This window comes from Lepidochelys olivacea, assembly GCF_965140295.1.
Source record: "Lepidochelys olivacea isolate rLepOli2 genome assembly, chromosome: 17".
Classification (NCBI taxonomy): domain Eukaryota; kingdom Metazoa; phylum Chordata; order Testudines; family Cheloniidae; genus Lepidochelys; species Lepidochelys olivacea.
Window position 1 is genome coordinate 2,783,330 of NC_140427.1, and position 26,296 is coordinate 2,809,625.

Here is a 26,296-nt window from a genome sequence, read left to right on the forward strand (position 1 = left end):
ATCAAGAATGGTCCTGTCTCCCATGAGGCCTGACGAACTGGTCTTGGAGGTTTGTGCCATGTAGGTCAAGCAGCATCTGTGCGTTTCCCTAAGCAGCCAAAACACCAGGGGAAGTCTCATCTTCCAGCCTTTGGTAACATCAGACCAGCTATCTGTGAAGGCAAGAAAGCCCCACACATCGTTGTCATACTGCTGTCTCTCTGTGGCTGGGTCTCTATTTTCTGTTTTCTATTGGATTCTTTTATTGACAGGCAATGCCTCTGCTGTAGCTGCTTAAGGTGATATGCCACTTGTCATACACAGAAATACCACTGACTTTAGTATGTACTTTGCTGTCCCTCTGGTAGGGAAGTCATTCCAGAGAGCTTGCAATGTTGCTGTAGCTGTGTTGGCCCCAGTAGATTAGAGACACAAGGGGGGTGAGGTAGTATCTTTTATGGGACCAACTTGTGTTGGTGAGAGAGACAAGCTTTTGAGCTACACAGAGCTCTGTGTAACTTGAAAGCTTTTCTTTCACCCCCAGAAGTTGGTCCAATAAAAGATATTCCAGAGAGTGACAGAGTCTCTGCTCATCTTACTTAGGAGCCTAGTCTGCTCTTGATGCATAGAGATTTATGTGCAGTTTAGGGAGTTACCAGAGTAAGCTGAGATAAAAATAGACACATCAAGCTGCCTTTTCCCAGCCTTGAGTGTGAGGCTGAAGTTAACCAAATGATTCCTTTTTAATTTCACCTAGATACAGTTCTAATGCTCTGCATCTTATTCAATCTTCTTAGTATTACTATGGAAAATTGGAACTGTAAACAGCAGAACGGGCAACAATGTTTTTGTCCATATTTCACAGAGTTCACCTTTGCTCCTAGTTATAAGGTCCCTTCTGAGTTACTGTGGGCTGGTAAGGACTTTTATGATTTTACTGTGTTCACTGACAAACAGACTCTCATGGTGCTCCGTTTTTAAAGAAGAAATATTATGTTTTTGTACAAAGTAAATCTTGCAAATCTTTCCCTCTTGTCTTATTTTTATGATAAGGGAATATAAAAATATCTGGTGAAACCTTGTCACATTTCAGTGATCCCTTCTTTGAACTGGACAGATTTCCTGTGATATTTATTACTGTAAGTGAAACATGATTCATAGAATCTGCTTGCATTTAAATGGCTTTGAATTTCTTTGAGCAAAGGCTTTCTAGGGCTACTTCAAGAGATATTTTCAAAGGTGCTGAGGACCAGCCTTCCTTCTTGCAAATGCAGTTTGAATTTTGCATAAACTGAACCTATGCTGTGAACCTGCCAGATGGATTTGCAAGTGCAAATCAGAGTTCTTGCACCTCTAACTAGCTGACTTGCTGTGACGTTATTGACGTGAACTGGAACCGTATAGATCATTCTTGCAACCAAAGTCCTGTAGTGGCACCAAATCTTGTATAAAGGGCGTCAAATAAGGTGTCTAAGACCAGGTGATGGTTGGCTGGTTCGGATGATGCTGTCTGTTTGCATGTATCATTTTTGTATTTAAAGTTATAAGTATTGGCTCTAGACTGTCTGTAGTTGCAAACTTGTGCTCTGCTTCTGGGGGACACCCCAGACAAGTTGGTGTCAGCTCTGCCTAGCCTGCTGGATGGCCCATTAAGGGCCATCAGCTATACCATTGACCCACTGAGAGAAGGGAGACACGCCTTGTGACTCAGCAAGGTCTGCAGGGACCTGCCTATGGACAGAACTCTGAGAGTTTTCCATGCCTTGTGATGGACAGCTGGTCTCTGGGACAAAGAAAGACAGACCACATGACAAGAGACTATAAAAAGCTGCTGCAGCTCCTCCATCTTGTCTTCAATCCTGCTTCTTACCTCTGGAGGGACTTTGTTCTACACAAAGGACTGATGACCCATCCCAGCTGGGGATGTTCTCCAGAGACTTGATTTGAACTGACAGTTTATTTTATCACTGCCACAAGCCTGAACCAAGAACTTTGCCATTGCTGTATGTCAGTGACTCCATTTAACCAATTCTAGCTGTCATCGATATCTTTTTCCTTTTATGAATAAACCTTTAGATTTTAGATTCTAAAGGATTGGCAAGTGTGATTTGTGGGTAAGATCTGATTGGTATATTGACCTGCATCTGGGGCTTGGTCCTTTGGGATGGAGAGAACCATTTTTCTTTTACAGGGGTATTGGTTTTCATAACCATTTGTCCCCACAACGAGTGGCCCTGGTGGTGATACTGGGAAACTGGAGTGTCTAAGGGAATTGCTTGTGTGACTTGTGGTTAGCCAGTGGGGTAAAACTAAAGTCCTTTCTGTCTGGCTGGTTTGGTCTTCCTTAGAGGTGGAAAAACCCCAGCCCTGCTTTAAGCAATTTGTCCTGAATTGGCACTCTCAGTTGGGTCCCACCAGAACCAGCCTCGTTACACTTGCACACTCAATTAGGTTGTTAGAAGTGCAATTATTATTATTTATGTGGTTCCATAGATGGGACGCTTTGTCCTGGGCTTTGAGATCTGCCTTTTCCCAGAGAAGCACAGCTGGCATAGTGTCTCACAGATTGAAATCTGATGTCTGATGTAGTGGGGCTTGATCCATTAATTGCTTTGAAAATCAGGACCCAGGCCTCAAACTATGCTTACAATGGCCGGAGCCCTGGAGAAAGTCAGCGGCCAGGCTCTGTACGAGCTGGTCATCTGTGCTTAGCAAGGAGTCAAACAGGAGGCTGGGGCTTTGCACCACTCTGCTGAACGGGGGCTGCCATAGGCGCCAACTTCCCCCGGTGCCCCTGGGTGCTCGACCCCACCCGCCCCAACTCCACCCCATCCTGCCCCTGCCCCTGCCCCTGCCCCGCCCCCATCCCAACCCTTTCCCCCCAAATCCCCGCCCCCGAGCGCAGGGCTCCTCCCCCCGCTCCTTGGGCCGCGGAACAGCTGTTTTGTGGCGGCAGGTGCTGGCAGGAGCCGGGCCGGTCTCGGGGAGGCCGCCGACAGGGCGAGGCGGGAGATTAGGAAGCGCTGGAAGGGGGGGCTCCCTGGGGCGGTGACGGGGAACAAGCCCCGCGCCCAGCACCCTCAGCCGGGCCCATCCCGCCCGGCCCCCGCGGGGGGGGGGGGGGATCGCGAGCGTGGTCCCGAACACCCGCGTCCACCCGAGGGGCCGCGCCGCGCGAGGGGCACTGCCCCTTTAAGGTTGGCCACGCCCTCTTGGTGACGTTCCCAACAGCGGTTTTTTGAAAGACACCTGGTCTGGCCGGGCGCCTTACCCCGCCCAGGCTGCCTCATTGGTCCATCTCTCGCCCCGCCCATCCCAGTCGTCTCCTCCTCCGTTGGCACGTTACCTCTCCGTTCGCTCCGCCCTTGCCGGTCTCCTCCTTTCCCATTGGTGCCTTTCCCCGTTCGCTCGTCCTCTCCTCCCTCATTGGCCGCCGCCGTCCGCTGCGTGCCGGCCTCTGCCTTCCCATTGGTACTCCTCATCAGTCCCTGCCCTTCCATTCGTCACCTCCTCCGCGGTCCCTGTTTCTGCCCTTCCATTGGCCAGCTCCTCAGACGTTCTTGCCCCTCCATTGGTCACCTCCTCAGCTGTCCCCGCCCCTGCCCTCCTATTGGCCGCCGGCCCGCCCCCCCCCCCCTCAGGTCTCCGGTGCGGGTGCGGCGGCTGGGCCCTGCGTGTGGCCGCGCGTCTCTCCCCATGGCCGGGCGGCTCGTGCTGTGGCTGCTGCTCGGGCTGGGCCCGGCGGGCGGCGCCCACATCAAGAAGGCGGGGGCGGCGGCGGGCGAGGCCCCGGCCCCGGGCTATCTGCGGGCGGCCGAGCTGGGCGCGGCGCTGCGGGCGCTGGCCGAGGGGGCCCCGCCGGGCCTGGCCCGGCTCTTCAGCATCGGGCAGTCGGGGGAGGGGCGGCCGCTGTGGGTGCTGCGCCTGACGGCCGGGCTGGAGCCCGCGCGGCCGGGGGCGGGCCCGGGCGGGGCCCCGATCCCCGGCCGCCCGCAGGTCAAGCTGGTGGGGAACATGCACGGCGACGAGCCGCTGGGCCGGCCGCTGCTGCTGCGCCTGGCCCGGGAGCTGGTGTCGGGCTGGGCCCGCGGGGACGCCCGGGCCGGCCGCCTCCTCAACGCCACCGACCTCTACCTGCTGCCCAGCCTCAACCCCGACGGCTTCGAGCGGGCCCGCGAGGGCGACTGCGGCGGGACGGCCCCGGGCGGCCGGGAGAACAGCCGCGGCCAGGACCTGAACCGCAGCTTCCCCGACCAGTTCGCGTCGGCCCCGCCCGACCTGGAGCCCGTGCCCGAGGTGCGGGCCCTGATCGCCTGGATGCAGCGCAACAAGTGAGTGCGGGGGAGCCGCGGGGCGGGCTGACGGTGCTTTGTCTGTATGTGAAATTTTGGCCTGGCTGAGGAGGGGTCTGGGCCCAAGGGGCGAGGACCTCCGGCTCACAGCCCGTGGGTCCTGCCTGGGCTTTGGGAGGGGATAACTGTGGGGAGAGAGGCTGATGTTGGGGTGGGGGCTGGAAGTAGGTAGTGGCGCTAATGGACAAGGCATTGTAATACATTTTCCTTACCCTGAAGTCTCCTGTGATTCTGTCTGCATTGTACCAGCCCCCTCTGGCTCCCTTTGTGCTGTCGTCCGAGGCTGCTGGGACATCTAGCTACTGGGCTCTGACTTCTTATGTGCTGCCTTGTGCAGCAGACCTGTTATGAATGGAACAGTGGGGCATTTTATTGTTTAACTACACAAAGGCCCACGTGCACCTGGCAGAGAAACCATGTTGGTTTCTTTACAGACAACTGCACTTAAGGGACCGCGAGCAATGTGTTTTTCCTGGCTAATCCAAACAGGCCAACAGTAACTTAAACTATTCATGTTGACTTCTCCTTTTTCACAGCAAGCTAAATGAGTGCTCAGTTAACAGGTAAACTTATTTTCAGGATGTGCTTCATTCACCTTAAGACCATTGGTGACCTTTGCTTTTGGTCCTGTGTTGTTAACGCTCCTCGTGATTAACTGTCTGATCTTTAGCAGTATGAACCAAACGTGTTGCTTAATACCTACAGGTGCTCAAATACTGAGGTCTGGTATGAACTGTGGCAGGCAGAGTGTCCACCTTTCCTCCACCATAATAAATTTTCCCTGTATTATTTCTTGCTGTTGTTGCATAGAGAATTCTTGCTAAATGTTTCTAGATGTAGGTCTTGATCCTGCAAATGTTTATGCATGTCAGTAGTTCTGTTGAGTGTTTGTGGGCCTAGAATAGTGCATTAGCCTTTTGGCTCCTGATTTGGAGCAAAGGAAGGGAAATGCACCAATAAGCTTATTTGTCTGGAGTAGTGCTGCCTGTGAGGGGGGATAGCTAGCTAAATTGGGTTATGAAAGTCCAGTTCTGTCTTTTCTGGGACTGTCTCATTTGCTATGAGTTTCCTGAATGAATTTGTAAAAGAAAATAATGATTAGATTGTGTAGGATTCTGTTACCTTTTTGAAGATAAATCTGAAGAGAATTACAGAATCGGTACCGTGGAACATGTAATGCCATTGCATAAGGTGTGTGGAACAGGAGTGCACAGGTTTTTGTTGCGAGTCTCTGGAAAATGAGAGTGACAGCTATGTATTTGCTAATGAGAAATACATTCTGATCAGGCATGATTTGATAGACCGAAACAAATTCTAGACATCTTCCAAAGTCCAAGAGAGAGAAATTAAGGTCTGATTGACCACTTCACCATAATAAAGGACTCTTGAAAAAACCTCTGTTAGTACTCCTTGGTTATTTTGGCTAAGCTGGTCAGCAGAAACACAATAGCAACTGTGATAAGCATCAGCATGTAACATTTACTTAAGGGAGTGCGGAAACTCAAGTTTTTCTCCCTAGTTTTTGTTAAATTTTAACAGACTTCATGTGTTGGGATCAGGAGGTGCCAGTAAAGATCCAGTATTATAGCTGTAAGAGGAGTTAGTGGTCGAGTTGTTGATTCAACCCTGTTCCTCAGGATTCTTGATTGCATTGTCCACACTTGCTTACTGGCTGAACTTTACTGTCAGCGCTGGTGTATTGATGTGCTGCAGCACAAAATGAAACTAAGCCCCAAATTTGCTCTGGCTCAAAATTATCTAGTGGGGAAAATCCTCTGGGTTTCAAACAGTAGTAGTTTAAAAATAAATTTTAAAGTGTATTTTGGCAACCACTGCTGACAAAAAAGCTACTTTGTCAGATCTGTGCAGGAAAAATACAACACATGATGCTCTCCTCTGGCTCGCGGCTGTAATGATACTGTGCTAAAGGCTAACAGGCTAACATGCCTGTTCCACGGCATGCATCCGATGAAGTGAGCTGTAGCTCACGAAAGCTCATGCTCAAATAAATTGGTTAGTCTCTAAGGTGCCACAAGTACTCCTTTTCTTTTTGCGAATACAGACTAACACGGCTGTTACTCTGAAACCTGTGCTAACTTCATCACTCATACAAAAATTAGTCAGTAAACAAAACCATTTGTTTAAAAATTCCTAATGGATGTAATGTTCCCTGTCTTATTAGATGAGTCACCTGATCTGATTTGCATCCTTTAGCTTGTTTTTTTAAAAAAAAAAGCCAAGGCTTTGGTCATGTCAACTCTGCTTAATAACCCAAATACACGTAGGCTGAATGGCAAGGGAACAAGCTGAAGCTTTTCTACAATATTATATCAAATGAGAACAAAGCTGCTTAAAAATGCAGGGGCACTTAGAGTATCAGATGTATTGAGACCTTTGCAGCTGCCTGTGACGAGGCCAGGGGTCTCAAACTCAAATGACCACGAGGGCCACATGAGGACTAGTACATTGGCCCGAGGGCTGCACCACTGACCCCCCCCCTCCACCTGCTGCCCTGGCCCACCCCCACTCCACCCCTTCCACGAGGCCCCACCCCATCCCACCTCTTCCCACCCCTTCCCTCCCCCCATTCCAACCCCTTCTACAGAAATCCCCACCCCAACTCTGCCCCCTCCCAGCCCCCTGGGGGTGCAGGGGGCTCAGGGCAGGGGGTTGGGTGCAGGAGGGGTGCGGGGTGCATCAGGGGGCTCAGGGCAGGGGGTCGGGATGCCAGCTGAGGGCAGGGGGTCAGGGTGCAGGAGGGGTTGGGGGGGGGGGGGTCCAGCCTGGCACGCACCGGGGGCAGGGCAGGCTCCCTGCCTGCCTGCTCTACCCCTGTGCTGCTCTGGGAAGTGGTCAGGACTTGGGGGAGGGGGAGAGGCACAAGGGTCTGTGTGTTGTCCTGGCTGTGCCTCCAGGTATCTTCCCCCGAAGCTCCCATTGGCTGGGAACGGGAACTGTGGCCGATAGGAGCTTCAGGGGAGATACCTAGAGGAGCGGCCAGGGCAACACACAGATGCTGGGGGGCGCGGGGAGCTGGCAGGCTGCAGAAAATAACCCCGCGGGCCGTGTGTTTGAGACCCCTGGACTAGGCTAAGGGACAATGAGACATGGGGCCTGCTGTGCTTTTAAGCTTTCAGACTTGCCTTAGAATTTGACACTGGTATTTACCTGACCGTTCCTTACTGCAACACAAGCCTCTTAATTGTGCAAGTAAACCCTGGAATACATCTCAACTCAAACCTTCTTCAAAGCTTTAAAAAAGCTGTCTGTATCTGATGTCCATGTGGACAGCTAAATCGCAGTTGCCTGTGATGATTTGCTTGACTCTGCATTTTTGTGTCTTGGGGGGGGGGGGGGGCGGGACGGGACAAGAAATGTGTTGCATCTCCTGTAACACTAGATGTTACACTCAGTTGAGAGTCTGTTTAAATTGAATGGAGCCCTGAGGTTATATTGCAAAATTCTTTTGGCTTCTCAGATGCCATCCCATTCAAGTTCTGTTCAGAACCTTTTTACAGGGCTGTCTGTTGCTGAACTTTGCATGAGGAGCTGAATTTTTTTCAGTATAAGTGGACGTGCTCAAAGTTCCTATCAGAGCAAGATACACAATGGTCTAATGGCTGCTCTTTGTAAGCTGTAAAGACAGTAGCTGCCATGGTGATGCATCAATGCCTAGGCAGCTGAAGAGAGGGAAGCCTTTTCTTTCAGCATCTTGAGAATATCAATGTGCATGTTGCTTTGAAGTAATCCTGCTTTGAATGTTGCCTCATTTGCCATTCTAGCAACAGACTGCAGTCCTGAGAGTCTGAGCTGAACCTCAAAGGAAGCTGCTGGTATGACAAACCACAAGCTAGGAGTAAATAAACTCCTTTTCAGATTAACAACATTCTCTTTCCCCCACCCCATTGGTTTCTGTAAAACAAAATAGAATATTTCAAAGCAAAGTGTGCCTGTGTGAACATGACTTAGAGAAGCTGGGACACCTTAGCCCAGCAAGAGCACTTGCTAACCAAAGCCTTAAGAACATGTGAATTGCCAAGCTAGATTGGACCTGAGATCCATTTAGTTCCCTATCCTGTCTCTGACAAAGGCCACCCCCAGATACTGTTGGAGCCTATCTAGTATAGGCTGAGAATGTGTCTCAGATATAGCATAGCCTTGATACAATTAGCAAAGCTCTAATAAGTCATCTCGTCATGCAGCGCTAATTGGATACAGAGCTGTTCACTTACTGTCCCAAAAAGCCATGCAGTTTGAAAGAGCTGTGACTTTCCTTCCCAGAAGTGTGGATTTCAGAATGTCCTCATTGAAGTTCTTTGGGCCAGAAGGAGCTATATTAATCCGGGTGGCGGGTTCTGGCAGTTACCTCTGCCCTAGTGTGCTCTGTCTAATAAGCGTGTTTTTTGTTGTTGTGGTTTTTTTTTTTGAAAACCAGGTTTGTGCTCTCTGGGAACCTGCACGGGGGCTCTGTGGTTGCGAGCTATCCCTATGATGACTCTCCCATGCACAAGTCCAGAGGAATCTATAGCAAATCAGCTGATGATGAAGTGTTTAAATACCTGGCAAAAGCCTACGCTTCTAACCACCCGATAATGAAAACTGGCACCCCAAACTGCCCGGGGGAGCAATTTGAGACATTCAAGGATGGCATCACTAATGGAGCTCATTGGTATGATGTAGAAGGTGAGTTATTTCAGTATATTGCGTAGTAGGGTTCTACAGCTCTTAGTCTGGATCCCATCTTGATGGCATGTGTCACCTCCCCTCTCCTTCTGTTTTCATGGGCCATCTTAGCTCCCATTAGCTGTCAAAACATCTGTGGCAACTGCTGCAGTTGAAAAGTAATGGTAAGAAAGGAATATATTTTTAGCTTTTAATGCAACTGTAAACAAAGCAAAATGGTGCCATGGGCCACGTGCAAGTGCTCGGTGGATCACAGTTTGGGAACCTGGTATAGACGGTTAAAGTCTATTATGTGTTTTCAAATATGCTTAGGGTAACTGTACAGCCAGCTCCCATCATTTATGGTGGGGAACCGGGCATACAAACTCCTTGAGTTTATTTGAAAATCCCCACCTAAACTGTCTAGGGGTGGAAACCATTAATTAGTAGATCACTAGTCATTGGTCTGAACAAAGTTATTTGTATGGTCAGTGCAATTCACGGTCTGATTCTCTTTAGTCTCTTATGTTCCATTGAACGTTCTCTTCAGTGAAGTCTGGGATGTCTGATAATGGGTGGTCTTACTGCACTGGTAACTTAGAGACACTTTGGTTCTGATGTTTTAAACAGCCCATTTCTTAACCTCAGCTTAGCTTAACTTCCCCATGCCCTCTTCTTTGGAGGGGAAATGGCATGACTCAGCCATATTGAAGAGTAACTGCTCTCATTGATGGGTACTTGTCTCCCACAAATTATCATACCAGTCCTACCGACATGTGATGGCATGTTATTTCTGAAAAGTCCCATGGGCTAGTAGAAATATTAATCATTACTACTACATCCTGAGTTTGCTCTTGTCTTAGCTCCCGGCAGAGGCTATTATGTAAACATAGACTTGCCAGATAGGGTGGGGTTTCTTATCATGGAGGACAAAATAGAAATGTGGCGGGAGTGTAGCACAGTTCTGTAACCAGCTACACTCCAGTCTTTCCACACTCTGAAGCTGAGGGGGCTATGGAGTGAGCTGTAAGTAAGTGGCAGAATTAGAAAGCCCTAGTGAAGGCTTGGCATTTTATTGAGCAGTAATTCCTAAAAGATGTTTATCTGAAGTTCTGGGTTTAGGAGCTGAATGACTCGTGTGTAAACCTCATGTTCACACTTCTTGGGACAGAATTCAAATACTGGCCTGTAGCACCAATATGCTTGTAGAGCGGGGAAAAAAGGTCTAGAGCTATTTCCCCATTATAGCTGATTCATTGCTGGGGATTTCACTGTCCAAATAATTTTATGGTGTTTTCTTAATAGCTGCTTCCTGCTCCTGTCTGCTGAGCACACCTAAGTGGGACAGGCTGTATGTTTCCTGGCTCAACAAGGTTCATTGTGTTTGTACAGGGAATCAGAACAAGAGAAGGATTGCAGAAGGAACCTCAGGATTCTGCTTTAGATAGAACCAGGGTATCCTGGCGCTACCTTACTCTGTTGGCAGTTGTATAAACCATCTAAGCCAGTCAGCAGGAATGTTTTCAGACCTTGCCATGAACAAATTGATCCATAGCTAAACATTTTGTGTGTCTGAAATAAGTTTGCTGTGGAGGAACATCTACTGTTGGTGTTCTCAACCTCCATGTCCTCCTAATCCTGAGGTTTGGTGGCAGTAGTGGGTAAGCACGTGCAGACAGCCTTGTAACTTCGAAGTCTGACCCTGGCTCTCTGGTGTACAACTAGCCAAGCGCAAATGCCAGGATTTATAAGCATGTTCTTGATGGCTTCTGCATCAGCATCCTGGGCCTTTTAAGTAACCGCTGCCTCAGACCCTGGCTGAAGAGGTTTGTATACGTGCGCCTCACTGAGGCAGTGACAGAAGGAAGGCATGAGCGTCAGTGGGGTTTGAAATCTGTCGAGTACAGAGACTTCTAGAGGTTTCCAGCTTCACTGTGAAAACAAGCCCCTCGGCAATGGGGAACCGTAAACTCCAATTCAGGTATTCTCCAGCCCTGCAGACTTGCTTTTATATGACTTGGAGGCAGTGACTGTGGGGGAAATTAAGCAAAATAGAATTCACAGCACACACAAGAAGGCTTGGCTAGCGACTTATAAACCTTGTGTTTGCACCAACCCCTAGAGTGAAGGGCAGGTGAGACGTGGCAATCCAGGAGCCTTTAAATGCACATGTGCTGTTTGTCTCATTGTTTGAGTCCTAGTAATGGCTATTTAAAGGTGCCATGCACACGTGGTGCTTTTGAAACCAATAAAGTCAGTTATAATATCAGGGCAGGGACTGAGACGTGACCCAAAGAGGCTGAGAGATGGGAAGGGAATATGGGAGCTTGAGGCTTCCAGCAAGGACTGATTGTGATGATGTGTACAGTTGGTGGGTTCCTTCTGATTTTCAATGCATTAACATTTATGGGTGGTGTTGGATGAAGGGCAGGCAGAGGGGAGGGAAGCCAGCTGTGTGCAGCATGTACTGAAATTGCCCAGAATACAAATATTAAAGGTCCTCTGACTCTTCAGCTCTGTGCCAGGGATCTCCAAGGCTCATACTGGGCTCTGGAGCTACTTGTTAATGTGTTCAGAATTTAGAAGTGCTGTGAAATGAAGACACTCGGATTCTGGTACCCCTTGGGGAGGATTATGGGTAAATTTTCCAAAGTGGGCCTTATTCTAATCTCTGCTAATGTGCAGTACCTGCAGCAGGACTGCTAAAGGTTTGTGACCATGTGTATGCTACAGCCTGCAGATTAAAATGTGCCAGGGAAGAGGCCAGGTTTTAAATGACTCAAAGCCATGTGAGGGGCAAGGGGAGGAAGGGACATAATTTTTCAACAGGCACATTTTTTCCTGCTGTATCTTATCTTGTGTAATCAAACATGCCGGAAGGTAGACTGCTGTGGGATTCATTGCCCTGGACTTGGAGTCACTGGTCAAAGCTTGGGCTGTGGCCAGATCCTGTTGGCCCTCATTTCTGAGTTTGCAAACAAGTGTGTGTGTGGGTGTATGTGGTGTTGAACTAAGGTGGCATGTGCAGGGCCATAGGAGTAATCCTGAAGGTCAAGTATCCATAGCAAATGTAGTCCTCCGAGCCACTGCTGAACTTTGCTTCTGCTCTCCAACTCCTTAGATTAGCACAGGCTCAGACTTGGAGACATGTTGAGACTATCTCTGTTCCATGCTCAGGTACTCTTCTGTTTTTTAACTCCCCTGCACACAGCATAGTTCTTCTTAATCTCAGCTGGGTGGCTGGTGGGGCAGTGGAATTGTCACATGGAGCATTCTGTAGCTCAGTGTTGGGCTGGGAGCACTGGGGAGTTGGTGTGCTGTTACTGGAGATGGGATCCCTTGGCGTCTCTCGGGTTTAAAAAGGGAAATGACGTAATAGCCCTTTTGGAAATTCTTATATTTGAGATGTGCATGCTTGCTGTGTTAAAGTAATAATATAGAGTCTGACTCATGAGGAGCCATGTTAATTGAGTGGATTCACATGCATGTGTTTCACTCTGTAGATGTTTTTGGTGACACTTATCTTTCCATCTACAGCATGGTGTAGAGTCGAAGAATTATTTCTCATGTCTGGCTTACAACGCTCCTGCTAGTATATCGCAGAATGATGGTCGCTTCTCTTCTCCCCCCCCCCCCCCCCTTTCTGGGCAACAGCGTTGCTCTGACTCATTTAGGTTGTGATCCACTATGACCCCCAGATCCCTTTCCACAGTACTCCTTCCTAGGCAGTCATTTTCCATTTTGTATGTGTGCCACTGATTGTTCCTTCCTAAGTGGAATACTTTGCATTTGTCCTTATTGAATTTCATTCTGTTTACTTCAGACCCCTTCTCTCATTTGTCCAGATCGTTTTGAATGATAATCCTATTGTCCAAAGCACTTGCAACCCCTCCCATCTTGGTATCGTCTGCAAACTTTATAAGTGTACTCTCTATGCCATTATCTAAATTAGTGATGAAGATATTGGCCAGAACTGATCCCTGCGGGACCCCACTCATTATGTCCTTCCAGCGTGACTGATAACTACTCTCTGGGAAACAGTTTTCCAGCCAGTTATGCAGCCACCTAATAGGAGCTCCATCTAGGTTGCATTTCCCTTGTTTGTTTATGAGAAGGTCATGTGAGACTGTATCAGAAGCCTTACTAAAGTCAAGATATACCTTGTCTACCACTTCTCCCCCCCCCCCCCCACTTTGGTTTGACAGGATTTGTTCTTGACAAATCTGTGTTGACTGTTACTTATCACCTCTGTATCTTCTAGGTGTTTTGCAAATTGATTGCTTGATTATTTGCTGCTTTATCTCTCTGGTTACTGAAGTTAAGCTGAGGATGTGATGTGGTCCCCATCCCTTTACCCAAGATCGAGAGGCAAGTTCAGCCTTCAAAGCCTCTTTCACCTCCTGAAGTCCCTTCATCTAAGGGAATATGCTCTTGCGCAGTGTGAGGTTCTGTAGCTAATGCCTAGCAGCTGGAATTCTCTCCCCACCCCACCCTGCCCGCCCGTTTTGATTGCTGACTAATCGACCAAAACATTCCTCTGCCTGCTTGGTGTCGCTGCCAACAGCGCTCAGCCTGAGGTGGGAGTGAGCAATTGGTACGCTGATCAGAAGGAAGTGACTTGCATCTCTGTTTAATCACCTCTTTATCTTATTCTGTGCCATCTGTGCCCTGCAAAGCAAAAGGGACAGTTTGTTCTTCATGGGAAGAGGACATACTCATTATGGCATCCTTAGGGGCATATGGTACAGCTTCTTAGGCTAAATATATTGGCCCAGCAAGCTTTCCAGTGACTTTAGATTTTGCTAAAGAGGCTGGACTGAAGGGTTTTCCTCCTTGCAGACAGAATACATTGATGGTATTCATAATACTAGTAGGCTAGTCCATGGCTCAATTCCCACAGCCACCCACCTGTTGTGTAGTTTGGCAGGGGATGGGAATAAGAGCACAGTGGCATGTGTGCACAGATTTTGGAAGGAGGGCAGTTGAGTTCTGCAGTGCTTGTGCTTATCCCCTTATCACAGCAGGTCTGCTGGTGGGATTCTTGCCTGAGCTGGAGGCCGGGACACTTAAGGAGATGAGCACTCAACAGGTCTCTTCTCTGCGCCAAGGCTAGCCAGAACCTGTTCTTTCCTGGGTCTCATCCTATCATTTGGGTACTGAGGAGCTATTAACCCACATGAAGTGCTTTGAGTGCCACTCTCATCCTGGAGCGGTGCTGGTGGCGGCTGGGTGCCAGGCCTGGCAGGGGGGTCAGCTCTCCTGCTGCTGACACGACCAGGGAAACGTGAGTGTGTGTGGGGGGGGGGGGGACCCGCTGGTCCAGCTCCTCAGAGACAGCCCTGCAGCAACTTCTCAGACCACAACTAAGTGCTTCCAGTTCCTCTAGCAAGAGCAAGGAGCACTGGTTCATTTTCCTGTTTGCATTCCACTGTGGTGCAAAGGGGAGGTGCCCCTGCTCAGCTGCGACTCCTGACATGCAATTGACACAGTAAGGAATGGAGTTCTCAGAAACTACCCTTAAATCCCAGACGTTGGCCCTTCTTCCCTAGCCCCTGCACTCCCTCCCTGTGGCCCTAGCCCCCTCCACCACCCATACCCTCTGGGCTGTTACTTCCACAGCCAGCCCTGCCCACCTGCTGCTACAGTCCTAGTGCTGGCGAGAGCATGGATTTCGTAGTGGTGTTTGGGTTCTGCCCGTGTTTTTGTTAACACAGATTTCATAGAGCCCTAATTATCCCAAAACAGATTAAACCAGCTCCACAGAATGAAAGTACGTTCTGTCTTAATTTCTGACACTTGTTGCTTTGTTCTTTGTGCTCTGCTGTGTGGTGTCGTCTGACACCCCTAGTCACAGATGTCTTTTAAATGCTTGGCGAAGCAGTGCTCGGGCTCTCTGCAAACCTCTGAATCCTTTGTGGAGCTGTGTGTTTTTCTGCATGTGATTCTCAGTTCCCTACACTGCAGATGTAACCTGTCTGCTTTGGTAAAGGGCTGTGTGAATGTGTAGCTAACACAATTAAAATTCCATAGCATGCAGTGGACTGCTTTGTGAGTCAGTTTTGCAAGAAGTGATGTGTTTAAGACCTACTTTAGTCTGCCGCTCTATTTTGGTTGAGCATTTGTCTCAAACTCCCATGAATGGCAGATGAAGCACTGGGTATGCCTTTTATGTCTTGATGTCTCAAATTCATAACTTCCTGCTATGAACAGATGGTTAACAACTGGCCAAGCATTGTTTTACTCCACATGGCATTTGCTCAAGGAAGCAGACTGCTGTGGGTGGCTTCTGAGCCTGAAGGTAGATGATCAACGCTGACCTTCTTTACTTTATTTTTTCTTCTTCTAAGAGCTGATGTCTGAGTCGCTCTTAAAAAACAAACAGCCGAACCCTTCAACGAAGATCTATATAATTCTTCCAGGTCTGTCTGCCCAGCTGGAGAAGCACCACGCGGTTCACTTGTTTCTGTTGAGTTTCAGGCTTGGGTTCTCATAACAGGGCTGCTGTAGTTCTGTTAACGCTGCGGCAGAATGTTAACTCGTTACATTTCCATTTGCTTAAATAAGAGACTTCTGGAAATATTTCCATATTGGTCTCCTCTTGTGAAAGCTTTTATTAACCATCTAAACTTTGGGTCATCTTTGATCTGACAATGGTCCTTCAAGGCATGTAACTTCTTTCCCCTCGTCTTATCCTGCTGTAAGAGCTCATCTCGGTGTTGTGAGGATTAATTAGCATGGTGTCTATGCTCTTGGCTCTATAACAGCTAGACTAGCTAATGTTTTGTGTTATACTAAGTAGAGTTAAGTGCTACACTCAGTGGTTTGGTCTGTCGAGGTGGCTTTGAAACCTCTTTCATGGACTTGTCTGGCTGTTTTGTAACATGCTGGTTACTGTTGAAACCTCTCGAGTGCTCAGAGCTGTAACAGTGAGGCGTGACCCTGAAATGCCGGAAGGGCTAGGATCTGTGTGGAACTGCTACAGTGCTTCGTTCCGTCCATATTGTTCAGGATGGAGAGATGAGTTGACTCTCACTGAAGTGTGGCCATAGGAACTTCCAAATATCCCCCCAACAGAAGAGACAGAGGTGCTTATTGGAACTAGGCAGCCTTTCGGACTCTTATCTGAGTGCCTGCGGCTGCCATTGCAAGGCAGGTGGAAGGTTACAGAGCAAAGGAAAGTTGAGCTGCCTCTAAATCATCTTAAGATCTTAAAACAAACTCAAGCCCATGCCCTTCTTCACTTTTCCAAATCCTCAGGGAGGTTTGGGTGACTTAGCTCTTCGCTAGTAAGCTGTCCCCAAATCCTGCTGGGTATTAAAGAAAGCAGCCTCAATTCCATTACATTTAGTGGGGTAGTGCAATTCTTTGGGCTGGGAGGCTACTAGCATCTAGCGATGACTTGGGTATTGTGCTGCAGTGGGGCTAATGCTGTCACAGCTGACCCCCCCCCCCCATCAGAATGAAAGTTAGTCTGCCTGTTGCTGTAACTGCTCACCAGTGACTGAAGTGAGGGGTGACTGTGGCTTTGAGAAGGGTGGGAGGAGTGGGAATGGATTAAATGGCAACCTCAGATCAAGGGTATGGGTGAGAACCACATGGCACTTGGGGCAGCTCCTGGCTTTGGTAGCGCTGGGGGATGATTCTGCACCCAGCAGCAGAACATGGTGGGGGTGGCAGTTCTGAAAGCTGTATCAGCGTTTGTTGTTACTACCCAAAACCATTTCGAAAGCTGTTCTCCTGACCTGATACAGAAATAGGGAGCAAGGCAGACCTGCATTCAGCCCTGCGAGCCTCCTCCACAGGTACGTCATAGCTCCATGAGATGCTATTGGTTTGCAAGAGGGCTTCAAGGTGGGAGGTACTTCCTGAGTCTGGCATTTCACCAGCATTCTTCTTTGTGACCAATCTCCTCTCCTTCCCCAGGGGGGATGCAGGATTACAACTATGTTTGGGCTGACTGCTTTGAGATCACTTTGGAGCTGTCCTGCTGCAAGTACCCAATGGCGTCCCAGCTTCAACAGGAATGGGAGTATAACCGGGAATCTCTCCTCACCTTCATTGAGAAGGTAAAACGTGCTCTGTCTTCTCAGGAGGTCAAACGGGGTTGTGCACCAGAGGTACAAGGCCTAGGTGCACCTGACTGGCAGATCAAACCCCAGAGTACGGGGTATGGAGTATTTCTGTGGCCCTATGGCTAATAGCCTAGGTTGCCATGTGGCAGCTATGAGTTAACAGAAGTCACCAGCTATAAGGCAGCTTTGCTTCTCTGTGGTCCTGCTGCAGTGCCGTATCGCTGCTGTACACGGCAAGGCCTACGTAGGCAGGGTTGCAAATGTTGACCATTTTTGGTCCCTCTCCATGGGGAAAGCAGGCCTGCCATGGGGAGCCCAAGGGATTTCTGAGTGGTAACATCTGTTTCGTTTCATCCTGGGATTTTTTTAGTGCAGTGGTCCAGCCAAACTTCCCTCTGAATTACAGGCTGGTTGGGCACTTCTGCCCAGCTAACTCTGTTCTAAACTTATCAGCATTGGTGGTGATGGGGGAAGGCTCCATCTGTACCTGGAGTGATTTGCCTTGATCAGTTCCTGTTTGATTTGTTTCCCCAGGTCCACATGGGAGTAAAAGGGTTTGTCAGGGACTCGGTCACTGGGTCTGGCCTGGCAAATGCGACCATTGCTGTTGCTGGCATCGATCATAACATCACGGCAGGCAGATTCGGCGACTACCACAGACTGCTCGTGCCTGGAACCTATAACATCACGGCAGCTGTCGTAGGGTAACGTCTCTGAAGCAGACAGGGTCCTGTACTGCTACACATGCTCATTTTCATGGTCTGTTCATGCTTATGGGGTTTGGCTAGAAGCTGCTACTGTTGATTCTTTCCTGTGATGGTGCCAGGCTGCAGCTCCATGTGCTGACTTGTCCTGCATTTCACACTGAACACTCTCTTGCCCCTGGAGCGCCACCATTTGGGGTGGCACAGTGTGGGTGGGAGGGAGGCAGCATTAAAGCCTATAAAGATAGCATTACCTGATGGGTTAAAGCCCCTTCCCTTAGCTTGCTGCCAAGGCAGTCCCAGAGGGGCCCTTCTTGAGAAGAGTGCTGTAGGCAGGCGCTCTGCCTCTCGTGACTCTCTGGCAGGGCTGTCGTCCTCTCCGTTAAGGCAGGGTTTGGACTGATGGCAGTAGGATGTGACCTGACAGCGTGCTGGCTGGTGAATCTCTGGTGTCGCTTTTAAAGCACCAGCCTTGTTCTGTGGTGGTTGGAGGCAGTGCTGGGAAAAGAGATGGCTCCGGTGTAGCTTCCGGTTTCGCTGATCGAATCTCCTGTTGAAAGCAGACTCGTGTCTTTCTCAGCTATGTGCCACTGACTGTAGAGAACGTTGAGGTGGAAGAAGGAGCTGCAACAGGGGTGGACTTCTCCCTCCAACCGACTGTCCTGGTGCCTGTTCCCGCCCCTACGGCGGCTGCCGCCACTCCTGCCCCAGGCTTTGCCGCCAGTGCCGCTGCCCCAGCGAAGACAGCGAGCCCGACTTCTCTCCACCAGCCGCTCCAGCCTGAGGACTTTCGCCACCACCACTTCCCGGACATGGAGATCTTCCTGAGGAGGTACGCCAGCGAGTACACCAACATCACACGCCTCTACTCGGTGGGCAAGTCAGTGGAGCAAAGGGAGCTGTATGTGATGGAGATATCGGACAACCCAGGCATCCACGAGCCAGGTAACCGGCCAGCCCCATGAGATCCTTCCCTGACCTATTGCCTGCACACCTCCAGAACAGAGCATGTGCCAGGGCCTCTGCCTGGTGGGCTCTCGGGGTATGTCTGTGCTGCCCGCCAGATCAGTGGGCAGCACTCGATCCAGTGGGGGGTTGCAACACGTTGACCCCCCCAGCGCGCTCTCGTCGGCTCCTGTACTCCACCAGAGTGAGAGGTGCAGGCAGGGTCGATGGGAGCGTCAGTGGTCAACTCGCCGTGGTGAGTCGATCTAAGTAGGTCAACTTCAGCTTCATTATTCACATAGCTGAAGTTGCGTGACTTGGATCGATTTCCAGCCCCCCCGCAGTGTAGACCAGGCCTCAGATGCCTTGGACTGTGGTGGGAGCTGTATGCGCAAACTGGGGAGGATTGGGGGATGGTGGTTCAGTCATACCCAGACGGATGGATTGTGAGCCCTGCCTGGCAGGGACAAGGTCACCTTGTTTGGAAATAACAACCTAGCACATTGTGGGCAGCAGTGCAATTTCAAGAGAGAGGCATGTGTAGGGAACGCTTGATTAAATGAGGATGCCCTTCCCAGTGGTTCTTTTGCAGCCCGTTGCACTGCTGGGGGGGGCCTTGGCACTGTCATGTCTAGGCTTATTAGTATTTAGAAAGCTTTGCGAGCAGAACTGTTTCCGCCTGCGCTCCTGGGTACGGATGCCGACTGGTGCCCTAGAGTCGTAGTGTGGCTGGCCCTCCCACTCACGTTCCACACGTGGCAGCTATAATACAAGCCAGACATTGCAGACAAGGTAGCCAGACTCAGATGCTCTGCACAGTGCCGCCGGGTGGGTTGCACACTCAACCCAAAGTATGAAACAAACCCGTTGGGTAGATTTCCTGAGCTTCCCAGGAAAATGGGGAGGGGGCCCCTGTGGGGGCCTTCCTTGGACACTGCCCACTGCATTAGCCCCTCTTAGTGATGCAGAACTCCTGTCTTCCTCATCTGACAGGTTTCAGAGTAGCAGCCGTGTTAGTCTGTATCCACAAAAAGAACTGGAGTACTTGTGGCACCTTCGAGACTAACAAATTTATTTGAGCATAAGCTTTTGTGAGCTACAGCTCACTTCATGGGATGCATCCTCATCTGAGTCACTCAAAGGGATTCCAGGGGGATCTCAGTCTCTTTGAGCTATGCAAGGAACTTGCCCCTAGAGTGTATCTTCCCATGGAGTTGTCCTGTCTCAGTAGCCAGGCTGATGCCATCTCACTGCAGGAGGTAAACTGGGAGAGCGGTGACAAGGACTGCAAGTGGTTTCAGGGGCCCATCACAAGTGGGCTGGAGGTGCTAGTGTTCACACTGGCTTTACAGTGTGCGGGGTGTCAAAGCACTGCTGTTATAAGGAGAATGCATTCTTTCTGTTGCTGAAATGTCTGTTCTGCCCAGGTGAACCAGAGTTCAAGTACATTGGGAATATGCATGGGAATGAAGTAATAGGCCGAGAACTGCTTCTGAATCTCATTGATTATCTCTGTAAGAACTTTGGAACGGATCCTGAAGTAACAGAGTTGGTCCTTAATACCCGAATCCACATCATGCCCTCCATGAACCCTGATGGCTATGAAAAATCCCAAGAAGGTAGCTCTGCCCTTTACTAAACCGCCTTCATGCATGTAGGTTCAGTAGTGGGCGTTGGGAACTGTCTCAGTCATGGTGAAAGGGCCCGGAGCCTGATTTGTGTTGCACACAACTTTTCCTGTCCCGGACGGGCAGAGAGCTGGCCTGCTACATCTTTGTGGTAGGGTAGATCCACTTGTTCTTGATGTGCAAGGTGCTGTGCTTGAGTTCTAAGTGGCTGAGGTGCCCCTTATGCTTCAGCACAGCTGCAAATTGTCCTGCCTTAGTCCTCTTCTGTTGTAGCTTTCCCAAGGCAAATCTTTAAACAAAGAAACCCAGTATTGTCTAGACACAACTCGAGTGTGCAGCCTGTTTTGTAACATCTGTGCTAGGAGCCGGGCATTCTGAAAAGTGCTTTTCCAAGGATCATAAAATACAGAACCTTCTCATGAGGTTAGGATGGGTAAAGCAGCTCTGTGTGTGAGCTCTCTAAAGTTCGTAACTTTGCAGATTGGCAGGGCAAAGCCAGTTCCTCAAATAGTAGTTGGTCTTTACTTGGTTAAACTTCGATAGGCTGCAGTGAAGCTAGTTTTGAGATGTAAGCGCTGGGTTTTTTCTCTGACATCAGTCCATCTAGATTATTCCCCAGTTTAAACTGCACATGTCATCTCTCTGTGTACTGACTAATAAAATCAGAAACCTGGTGAGTGCAGAGGACAAAGGCTCATAATGGTGACCACTCCACGCGGCAGCCACCTCCCAGAGATATGCATGCAGGACATGGGCTCCCTACTTGGGGGAATAGATTGTGGGGGGGCAGGAAGCTGCAGGAAGCCAGCCCATTAGTATATCTCCTCAACTCCAGTGGGCTGGTGGAGAACGGAGTATTCTGGGTAAGGAACAGATGCATTGCTGTCTGTCGAAAGCAACCCCTTTTCCCCTTGCTTTGAGGTATACTGGTGATGGGTCTGTGCTGCTGGGGATGTAGGGGGATGCAGGCTGAATGTATTGTTTGTTGCTCAGGAGACAGAAGCAGCACAGTTGGCAGAAACAATAGTAACAACTATGACCTGAACCGAAACTTCCCAGACCAGTTCCTCCCAACGACCGACCCGCTGCAGCCAGAGACTCTCGCTGTCATGAACTGGCTCAGGGACTTTCCGTTCGTGCTCTCGGCAAACTTGCATGGAGGTATGTAGACAAAACTTACCTTGTGGGAGAAGGGGGTCACTGTGCCCCATTGTGGAGGTTGAGTAACACTGGGGGGCTTCTGCTCTGTGTCTAGAAGCAGCAGCAGAAGTTTCTCTGTCTGGCCTGGCCTAAGGAATTGGCTTCCGTTGGCCATTAGCCAGGCTCTTCCCTAAATAGAGCAGTAGCGCATTAAGAAGGGGCCACTGGCAGAAGGTTACAGCCACTCACCCCTGGGGGGGACAGTTTGTCTGATCATCTTGAGGGGAAACTGTTACATTTGTTCAGAATCTGAACGATGAGGCACCCAGACCTCCTAGTGCCGAGGGCGGTAAGAGCACCAATAAATGAGCCACATTAAAGTCTCCATGGAATTAACTTCTGGGTGGTTCAGTGTTCTTCATCTTCAGTACATCTGCAGTGCCAGGCACTCAAATGGGCTGGATGTAGGGTGACCAGATAGCAACTGTGGAAAAACGGGACAGGGGTGGAGGGGTAATAGGTGCCTATATAAGAAAAAGTCCCAAAAAACAGGACTGTCCCTATAAAAGCGGGACATTTGGTCACCCTAGCTGGATGTCTGGTTTATGTATAAAATGAAGGGACCGAGAGGGAACTACTTGGCATCATTACCTCGCTGCATGGCTAAGCGGCTAGGTTCTCGATAATTTAATCAGTTGCCTCTTGGAGTGATGCTAAGTTAATAGTCACTGCATGCTAGCTTGTTCCCCAGACTTCTTGTGGCTGTAGCTGCTGGCAAATGGTGGTTCTGCAAGTACTAATGCACTGAATTCTTCAGTGCATTGATAAGTTGATCCAGACCTGCCCACAGTGTCGGGGTTTTTGTCCACCGGCACTGACATCAGGTGTCCCATAGTGCTCTTAATGCAACTTTGTAAGAATCTGTTTAGTTTATTCAAGACTTTACTTGTGCACAAATGTTCGTAACAAGAAGCCTTCCTAAGGGGTGAAGGGATGCAATATTCAGAACTGCTGCTGGTCAAGGATACCACGGACCCAAATTCCACTCCTTCTGTAAACCTCCTTGACTCTTGCTTTCCCATCTCATTCAAAAATTGTCCCCATGATCTGTGCCCAGCTTTCTTATGTGCAAGGGCAACATGCTTGGTTGTAGTGCTCCAGTTTCAGAATTGCTGTGACTTTCCTGGGGTAGGCACATTGTGTTAATTGTCTCCTTTATCTGCCTGGCTTAGTACTGCGGCTCACTCCATGCCTTGGCAAATACAGACTTGTTCTCTGGTGTTTTTTGGGAAAGCTTCCTCTACGCTAGGATTTAACGATCCATTATAAAAGCACACTAAGTAGAATCTTGTTTCCCCTGCAGGTTCTTTGGTGGTTAATTACCCTTTTGATGATGATGAGAAAGGAATAGCCATCTACAGTAAATCACCAGATGATGGTGTGTTTCAGCAGCTTGCACTTTCTTATTCCAAGGTAAAGCTATATTTAAAACAAAGCAATTGCACATTATGCTTCAGTAACTCCAAGTGACTGGTTTGCAAAAACTGCTGGAAAAAAACTTGTGTAGGTAATGTTCATGGAGTCTTGCCCTTTAAGTGTAATGTTGCCATCCCTCCCTGGGTTACAGCAGAACCAGTCTTGCGGGCGGCTGTCATTGCGGGAGCTAATTTCCAGCATAATCAGCCTGACAGGTGCTGTAGGAGTAGAACGCTGTTGTCTTATTTGGAAGCCATTAAAAATTGATTATGCAAGACTCTGGGCTGAGGGACTGTAGTACATACTGTAAATGAGCCACAGCGGGAGTCATGGGCATGACCAGACATGGATGGGCTTTCCATGGCTTTAGGTAATCAGCACTGGATTAGCAGTAGCTCAGAGAACTGTGCTGTATGTGGCTATATGTATTCATAAATATCCGCCTGTATTTAATGTCTGCTGCCGAGTCAAGATTCCACGTTAAGTCCATTACATTTTAATATGCAAGTGTCACCACGGTACATGCAAAGTCCAGGGTTCATGTGTGATCACTTCTGTTTTTCAGGAAAATACTCAGATGTACCAGGGCAGCCCTTGTAAGGACATGTACCCCAATGAGTATTTCCCCCATGGCATCACTAATGGGGCTCACTGGTATAATGTTCAAGGTAAAACACCACGTGGGGAAGAAACTGTTCATGGCCTTGAGTGCGGTGGATTTCGAGTCTCAAACAATTTTTCCATATGAATGTATCTGTGGACAAGATTCTGTCTTTAGAATTTCCTATTAATGACCTAGCTCTCTTCCCTGGTGGATCTAGCCCAGAGGGACCTGGGCCCCTTTTATAACCTCTAAGTTGTAGTTGGACAAAGTTATTCTGGACTGGGTGAATCTGTGCTATGCCTACCTGTGATCAGGTGGGCTGTGCTCTCCTGTGTTTGCTTTTGGCTATTGGGAAGGAGGGTTTATAAAAATTTAACTTAACTTGCTACAGTCTATATTTTTGAGGTCCAAGTGTGTAAAATGTTTAGTTCAGGAATAAATCTGTCCTTCCTGCATCTTGACAGTTCTCTGAAGCCTGGGGGAGGTCTCGCCCTGTATATAAACCTCTTCAGTTTTCTGTTACAAGGCAGCATTTTGCTGTTAGAATTTCACCCTATGTGTGTCTGACTTCTCAAAGCTCTACAACTTAACAGCCAGGGTATTTTATGATTGTTGTAAGAAGATTTTGAGGTTCTTAATTATAGTTCTGTTCTTTCTGCCTTAGGTGGGATGCAAGATTGGAACTACGTAAACACAAACTGCTTTGAAGTGACCATTGAGTTAGGCTGTGTGAAATACCCAAATGCTGAAGACTTGCCAAAGTACTGGGAGCAGAACCACCGGTCTCTGCTCCAGTTCATGAAACAGGTGAGATGCTACAGTAACCAGCCAGCAGGGACAGAAATGCTACGTAATGCTTTACAGTGCCTCTGAAGTACCCCCTGTAAGTCTGTTCCCATTAGGGGATCCTGAGTGTGTCTAACTCTGGGCTCCTCTGCAGATTGGAATAAGCACTGCTGCCTGGCCAGAATGGGAATTGTAGTGTCACCAGGGAAACCATCCTGATTATCAGAAAAAACACAAGATGAGCTGTGAACACAGCAGAAATCGTTTATAAAAGCTTAAGCATGTAATGTATGCTCAGAAGCAGGCTTAAAAACTTTACCTGGGGTATCTCTGCCTTTCAGAAGTCTGGCAGAGGCCCTATACTGCCATGTCCCTGGGATTTGGAATGGGAGTGCTGTGGAGGCATTTTCAGACGTGATGCTAAATGAAGGCATGTAGCAAAGTACTGTACCCCTGTGTCTTGAGTGAAACAGTTGTGCCCCTCAGATGAAACTGACTTCAAACGGGGTATTTACAGGGTACGTTTGGAACTTGGGCCTGGATTTCCTTCACGTCCCGCAGGACTGGAGCTGAAAGGGAATGTACAGCGATTTGCTGCTTGTTGCCGTGACTCCTGGGGTGCATGGACATCACAATGCTAAGTGGTGTAAATGCCCCAGAGACTTGTCACTGAACAATGGTGGTTTTCTGATCCTCTGTCCAGGTTCACCGAGGTGTCAAGGGTTTTGTGCTGGACGCCATAGACGGAAGGGGCATCTCAAATGCTACTATTAGCGTTGCTGACATCAATCACCCTGTCACCACTTATAAGGCTGGAGACTACTGGCGCCTGTTGGTTCTGGGGACTTACAAAATCACAGCCTCTGCCCGAGGGTGAGTGACTGGCACCTTGGACAAAGGACTGATCTCGGACAAACCTTCCCCTAATTCAGCTGTGTTGCTAGCTCCTCTCCCCTGCGGCCAGAAGTGAGTGCTGGGATTTGTGCTTAACGCCCCCTAGGGGCCAGCCAACTAACTCTCCAGTAGAGAGAATTCAATCCACAGAACTGCCAACTGTGGGAGTGCTTGGCTCCTCTTGTGAGAATGATCCCAGGTGGTTAATAAGTGGGTATGTATTTAGGAGAAACTTAAAGAGAGACAGCTGCTCAAGAATAATTTCATTAATTGCTCTGGATCTGCCAAAGCCTGGTCACCATTCCAGTCAAAGCGGCCGTGATAGTCCCATCTGATAGCCTTGTACCATAGCAGCTGGACTGTTGAATTCCCCGCCCCACCTGCTGGTAGGAACTGTGGTTATATGTGGTGATCACTGTCTCCCACTCAGATTCTGGATCCTCTTCCTAGCATGGTATTCATAATGTCTTGTCTCAGAGCTGCCTTGCTATTGTTTGGTCTTGTTTTCCTTTACTGTGCACCTTGCCTTAGTATGTGATGGAGAAAAGGTTACAGTCTAACATGATGTCCAGTTGGGCAAGATATTGCAACAAATGGAGTGATTGAACTTACTTTCAATTTCCTTGTATGTCTTCTCCTCTGTCAGGTATAACCCCCTTACCAAGACAGTGAACGTCGGGGACAGAGGTGTGATGCAAGTCAACTTCACTCTTTCACGGACAGATTCCAAAGTTGAGGAGGGGAAGACCCCGGTCATCACCAATGGAGACACTAGCGATCCCTCTACCAAGGAGTTTGAGACCCTGATCAAAGACCTCTCAGCGGAGAATGGCTTGGAACGCCTCGTGCTAACCTCTTCAATGGACGTTTCTCCCTACCGCTACCGTCCATACAAAGACCTGTCTGACTTTCTCAGAGCCCTCAACTTGAACTACCCTCAGATCACAAATCTCACCAAGTAAGTGATGCTGATTCTAGCTCATGGCCTCCTAAAGGAACAGCCTGTGGCTGTACAGTAGCAACCAGCCTGTGATGTTCCTGCCATGAGTACGCT

General features: G+C 49.0%; 1 protein-coding gene across 1 annotated transcript in view; it reads left to right on the plus strand.

The window, feature by feature from the left end:
• Positions 1-3,626: 3,626 nt before the first annotated feature.
• Positions 3,627-26,296, plus strand: part of CPD (carboxypeptidase D) — a 34,370-nt gene continuing 11,700 nt past the window's right edge. Inside the window, exons 1-12 of the mRNA XM_084650814.1 lie at positions 3,627-4,310; positions 8,767-9,014; positions 16,917-17,059; positions 17,600-17,769; positions 18,350-18,714; positions 20,142-20,333; positions 21,336-21,503; positions 22,846-22,955; positions 23,524-23,626; positions 24,227-24,369; positions 25,052-25,221; positions 25,889-26,200. Of these exons, the coding sequence (XP_084506940.1) occupies positions 3,676-4,310; positions 8,767-9,014; positions 16,917-17,059; positions 17,600-17,769; positions 18,350-18,714; positions 20,142-20,333; positions 21,336-21,503; positions 22,846-22,955; positions 23,524-23,626; positions 24,227-24,369; positions 25,052-25,221; positions 25,889-26,200 (2,759 nt within the window). The 5' untranslated portion in view covers positions 3,627-3,675. The remainder of the gene's footprint in view (positions 4,311-8,766; positions 9,015-16,916; positions 17,060-17,599; positions 17,770-18,349; positions 18,715-20,141; positions 20,334-21,335; positions 21,504-22,845; positions 22,956-23,523; positions 23,627-24,226; positions 24,370-25,051; positions 25,222-25,888; positions 26,201-26,296) is intronic.